General features: G+C 61.5%; 1 protein-coding gene across 1 annotated transcript in view; it reads right to left on the minus strand.

The window, feature by feature from the left end:
- GATAD2A (GATA zinc finger domain containing 2A) overlaps positions 1–5121 on the minus strand; it is a 120343-nt gene extending 115222 nt beyond the window's left edge. Inside the window, exon 1 of the mRNA XM_069767693.1 lies at positions 4804–5121. Coding sequence (XP_069623794.1) covers positions 4804–4845 — 42 coding nt within the window. The 5' untranslated portion in view covers positions 4846–5121. The remainder of the gene's footprint in view (positions 1–4803) is intronic.
- Between the last annotated feature and the right edge of the window lie 879 nt (positions 5122–6000).

The following is a 6000-nucleotide window of genomic DNA, read 5'->3' on the forward strand; positions in this document are numbered from 1 at the left end:
AGAGTGCAAGCTCTTCGCCGAGCGCCCCTGCTCCCCTCTCCTCCACCATTAGAGTGCAAGCTCTTCGCCGAGTCCCCCCTGCTCTCCTCTCCCCCATTAGAGTGCAAGTTCTTCGCCGAGCGCCCCTGCTCCCCCACCATTAGAGTGCCAGCTCTTCGCCGAGCGCCCCCTGCTCTCCTCTCCCCCACCATTAGAGTGCAAGCTCTTCGCCGAGCGCCCTTGCTCCCCTCTCCCCCACCATTAGAGTGCCAGCTCTTCGCCGAGCGCCCCCTGCTCTCCTCGCCTCCACCATTAGAGTGCCCCTGCTCTCCTCTCCTCCACCATTAGAGTGCAAGCTCTTCGCCGAGCGCCCCCTGCTCTCCTCTCCTCCACCATTAGAGTGCAAGCTCTTCGCCGAGCGCCCCCTGCTCTCCTCCCCTCCACCATTAGAGTGCAAGTTCTTCGTCGAGCATCTCCTGCTCTCCTCTCTATCACCATTAGAGTGCAAGCTCTTCGCCGAGCGCCCCCTGCTCTCCTCTCCTCCACCATTAGAGTGCAAGCTCTTCGCCGAGCGCCCCCTGCTCTCCTCCACCATTAGAGTGCAAGCTCTTCGCCGAGCGCCCCTGCTCTCCTCTCCATTAGAATGCAAGCTCTTCGCCGAGCGCCCCCTGCTCTCCCATCATTAGAGTGCAAGCTCTTCGCCGAGCGCCCCTGCTCTCCTCTCCCCCACCATTAGAGTGCAAGCTATTCGCCAAGCGCCCCCTGCTCTCCTCTCCCCCACCATTAGAGTGCAAGCTCTTCGCCGAGCGCCCTTGCTCCCCTCTCCCACCATTAGAGTGCAAGCTCTTCGCCGAGCGCCCCTGCTCTCCTCTCCCCCACCATTAGAGTGCAAGCTATTCGCCAAGCGCCCCCTGCTCTCCTCTCCCCCACCATTAGAGTGCAAGCTCTTCGCCGAGCGCCCTTGCTCCCCTCTCCCACCATTAGAGTGCAAGCTCTTCGCCGAGCACCCCTGCTCTCCTCTCCCCCACCATTAGAGTGCCAGCTCTTCGCCAAGCGCCCCTGCTCCCCTCTCCCCCACCATTAGAGTGCAAGCTCTTCGCCGAGCGCCCTTGCTCCCCTCTCCCCCACCATTAGAGTGCAAGCTCTTCACCGAGCGCCCTTGCTCCCCTCTCCCCACCATTAGAGTGCAAGCTCTTCGCCGAGCGCCCCTGCTCCCCTCTCTCCCATTAGAGTGCAAGCTCTTAAGCGCCCCTGCTCTCCCCCACCATAAGAGTGCCAGCTCTTCGCCGAGCGCCCCTGCTCCCCTCTCACCCACCATTAGAGTGCAAGCTCTTCGCCGAGCGCCCTTGCCCTCCTCTCCCCCACCATTAGAGTGCAAGCTCTTCGCCGAGCGCCCTTGCTCCCCTCTCCCACCATTAGAGTGCAAGCTCTTCGCCGAGCGCCCCTGCCCTCCTCTCCCCCACCATTAGAGTGCAAGCTCTTCGCCAAGTCCCCCCTGCTCTCCTCTCCCCCATTAGAGTGCCAGCTCTTCGCCGAGCGCCCCCTGCTCTCCTCTCCCCCACCATTAGAGTGCCAGCTATTCGCCAAGCGCCCCTGCTCCCCTCTCCCCCACCATTAGAGTGCAAGCTCTTCGCCGAGCGCCCTTGCTCCCCTCTCCCCCACTATTAGAGTGCAAGCTCTTCGCCGAGCGCCCTTGCCCTCCTCTCCCCCACCATTAGAGTGCAAGCTCTTCGCCGAGCGCCCTTGCTCCCCTCTCCCCCACCATTAGAGTGCAAGCTCTTCGCCGAGCGCCCTTGCTCCCCTCTCTCCCACCATTAGAGTGCAAGCTCTTCGCCGAGCGCCCTTGCTCCCCTCTCTCCCACCATTAGAGTGCCAGCTCTTCGCCGAGCGCCCTTGCTCCCCTCTCTCCCACCATTAGAGTGCCAGCTCTTCGCCGAGCGCCCTTGCCCTCCTCTCCCCCACCATTAGAGTGCAAGCTCTTCGCCGAGCGCCCTTGCTCCCCTCTCCCCCACCATTAGAGTGCAAGCTCTTCGCCGAGCGCCCTTGCTCCCCTCTCTCCCACCATTAGAGTGCAAGCTCTTCGCCGAGCGCCCTTGCTCCCCTCTCTCCCACCATTAGAGTGCCAGCTCTTCGCCGAGCGCCCTTGCTCCCCTCTCTCCCACCATTAGAGTGCAAGCTCTTCGCCGAGCGCCCTTGCTCCCCTCTCTCCCACCATTAGAGTGCAAGCTCTTCGCCGAGCGCCCTTGCTCCCCTCTCTCCCACCATTAGAGTGCAAGCTCTTCGCCGAGCGCCCTTGCCCTCCTCTCCCCCACCATTAGAGTGCAAGCTCTTCGCCGAGCGCCCCTGCTCCCCTCTCTCCCACCATTAGAGTGCCAGCTCTTCGCCGAGCGCCCTTGCTCCCCTCTCTCCCACCATTAGAGTGCAAGCTCTTCGCCGAGCGCCCTTGCTCCCCTCTCCCACCATTAGAGTGCAAGCTCTTCGCCGAGCACCCCTGCTCTCCTCTCCCCCACCATTAGAGTGCCAGCTCTTCGCCAAGCGCCCCTGCTCCCCTCTCCCCCACCATTAGAGTGCAAGCTCTTCGCCGAGCGCCCTTGCTCCCCTCTCCCCCACCATTAGAGTGCAAGCTCTTCACCGAGCGCCCTTGCTCCCCTCTCCCCACCATTAGAGTGCAAGCTCTTCGCCGAGCGCCCCTGCTCCCCTCTCTCCCATTAGAGTGCAAGCTCTTAAGCGCCCCTGCTCTCCCCCACCATAAGAGTGCCAGCTCTTCGCCGAGCGCCCCTGCTCCCCTCTCACCCACCATTAGAGTGCAAGCTCTTCGCCGAGCGCCCTTGCCCTCCTCTCCCCCACCATTAGAGTGCAAGCTCTTCGCCGAGCGCCCTTGCTCCCCTCTCCCACCATTAGAGTGCAAGCTCTTCGCCGAGCGCCCCTGCCCTCCTCTCCCCCACCATTAGAGTGCAAGCTCTTCGCCAAGTCCCCCCTGCTCTCCTCTCCCCCATTAGAGTGCCAGCTCTTCGCCGAGCGCCCCCTGCTCTCCTCTCCCCCACCATTAGAGTGCCAGCTATTCGCCAAGCGCCCCTGCTCCCCTCTCCCCCACCATTAGAGTGCAAGCTCTTCGCCGAGCGCCCTTGCTCCCCTCTCCCCCACTATTAGAGTGCAAGCTCTTCGCCGAGCGCCCTTGCCCTCCTCTCCCCCACCATTAGAGTGCAAGCTCTTCGCCGAGCGCCCTTGCTCCCCTCTCCCCCACCATTAGAGTGCAAGCTCTTCGCCGAGCGCCCTTGCTCCCCTCTCTCCCACCATTAGAGTGCAAGCTCTTCGCCGAGCGCCCTTGCTCCCCTCTCTCCCACCATTAGAGTGCCAGCTCTTCGCCGAGCGCCCTTGCTCCCCTCTCTCCCACCATTAGAGTGCCAGCTCTTCGCCGAGCGCCCTTGCCCTCCTCTCCCCCACCATTAGAGTGCAAGCTCTTCGCCGAGCGCCCTTGCTCCCCTCTCCCCCACCATTAGAGTGCAAGCTCTTCGCCGAGCGCCCTTGCTCCCCTCTCCCCCACCATTAGAGTGCAAGCTCTTCGCCGAGCGCCCTTGCTCCCCTCTCCCCCACTATTAGAGTGCAAGCTCTTCGCCGAGCGCCCTTGCCCTCCTCTCCCCCACCATTAGAGTGCAAGCTCTTCGCCGAGCGCCCTTGCTCCCCTCTCCCCCACCATTAGAGTGCAAGCTCTTCGCCGAGCGCCCTTGCTCCCCTCTCTCCCACCATTAGAGTGCAAGCTCTTCGCCGAGCGCCCTTGCTCCCCTCTCTCCCACCATTAGAGTGCCAGCTCTTCGCCGAGCGCCCTTGCTCCCCTCTCTCCCACCATTAGAGTGCCAGCTCTTCGCCGAGCGCCCTTGCCCTCCTCTCCCCCACCATTAGAGTGCAAGCTCTTCGCCGAGCGCCCTTGCTCCCCTCTCCCCCACCATTAGAGTGCAAGCTCTTCGCCGAGCGCCCTTGCTCCCCTCTCTCCCACCATTAGAGTGCAAGCTCTTCGCCGAGCGCCCTTGCTCCCCTCTCTCCCACCATTAGAGTGCCAGCTCTTCGCCGAGCGCCCTTGCTCCCCTCTCTCCCACCATTAGAGTGCAAGCTCTTCGCCGAGCGCCCTTGCTCCCCTCTCTCCCACCATTAGAGTGCAAGCTCTTCGCCGAGCGCCCTTGCTCCCCTCTCTCCCACCATTAGAGTGCAAGCTCTTCGCCGAGCGCCCTTGCCCTCCTCTCCCCCACCATTAGAGTGCAAGCTCTTCGCCGAGCGCCCCTGCTCCCCTCTCTCCCACCATTAGAGTGCCAGCTCTTCGCCGAGCGCCCTTGCTCCCCTCTCTCCCACCATTAGAGTGCCAGCTCTTCGCCGAGCGCCCCTGCTCCCCTCTCTCCCACCATTAGAGTGCCAGCTCTTCGCCGAGCGCCCCTATTCTCTCCCATTAGGCTAGAGTGTAAGCTCTCGGGGCACTCTTCCCAGGTAACCTTGTATCTGAGGGTGCCGTCTCACCCCCGCAGCAGGGTACATGCTAGCAGAGTCCTCCCCCCACCGGGTATGTATAGAACCTGTAAAGAACTAGGATTTGCGACAATATGACGAATCTAAGTGAAGACATGGCCCCCGTCCCGTAAAGTGAGAGGCCGCCGGGGCGCTGCTGACGTTAAGTCCCGGGAGTTAATCCTTAAAATCGCGGTTGTCCAGCCATGAACTACGGCCCAGAGCATTGCGTGCCCCATAGCCGCTGCATCCATGTACGTGCACACAGGGCGGGCTCCGCTCGGAACATACGTGCCACAGCCCGATAACCCTCCCGAACCCAGCGCTCACCTCAGCAGGGGGACCTGGCTCCTCCCCCGAGTCCGGCCGCATGAAGGACTCCGTGATTGTGACTAGGGTCGACTGGGCCACAAAAGCCTGGACGTCCACGGTACTTTGGAACGCCGTATCTGCAAGCCTTAACTTCCAATGGCAGGAAACAAGCACTCCGGCTAGCCGAAATTACCGCTTTAAAGCCGGCTTCAAGGTTGCTAGGCAGAAAACTGCACCGGCGCCACGCTTCCGTGTAGCTGCTCCGTGACTGACAGAGAAGAGGACCAACCACACGATGTGAGAGCATGGAGCTACCACACTGAGCCCTGGAGCTGTGTAGGGGGCGGAGCGTGCGCAGTCAGCATGGCGGGGCGTCAGCAGTGTATCACTACCAAATTAGAATATTCGTCGTTCTACACCCTCTGTGACGACTCCGCTAAGCTCCGCCCCATCACAACCCTCCATTCCTGAGCTGCAGCACCATTCATAGGGAGGCGCTACAACGGCACTCATGTGCTTCCGAATTAGAAAAATTCCAGTGCACCGTTCTAAGCCAATGAAAAAAAGGCATGGGCGGTGACGTCACGCTTACTCCGTCTGGTGGGAGGGGAAGAGGCGGCTGTTAGAATTAAAAAAAACGCTTTTCCCGCCCTTTTCGTGACGTTCCATTCAACTTGGCGGTGGTGATAGAGGGATTCTTAAAGTGGCAAACAAGGGCTGTCCCATAATGCACCGTGAGAGGCTGTGACGTGAAAGGCTGACGGCGAATTGGCTGGAGTCCAAACTGTAAACATGGAGAGAATATGGGCCATAAGCGTACACTGCAGCCAAAGTGCCTCATCCTGGGGAGGCAGAAGGGCAGCCATAGTGCTTCATCCTGGGGAGGCAGAAGGGCAGCCATAGTGCTTCATCCTGGGGAGACAGGGCAGCCATAGTGCCTCATCCTGGGAAGGCAGACGGGCAGCCATAGTGCCTCATCCTGGGAAGGCAGAAGGGCAGCCATAGTGCCTCATCCTGGGAAGGCAGAAGGGCAGCCATAGTGCCTCATCCTGGGGAGGCGGAAGGGCAGCCATAGTGCCTCATCCTGGGAAGGTGGAAGGGCAGCCATAGTGCCTCATCCTGGGAAGGTGGAAGGGCAGCTATAGTGCCTCATCCTGGGGAGGCGGAAGGGCAGCCATAGTGCCTCATCCTGGGAAGGCAGAAGGGCAGGTATAG

This window comes from Ranitomeya imitator, chromosome 1 (genome assembly GCF_032444005.1).
Source record: "Ranitomeya imitator isolate aRanImi1 chromosome 1, aRanImi1.pri, whole genome shotgun sequence".
In the NCBI taxonomy this organism is placed as follows: domain Eukaryota; kingdom Metazoa; phylum Chordata; class Amphibia; order Anura; family Dendrobatidae; genus Ranitomeya; species Ranitomeya imitator.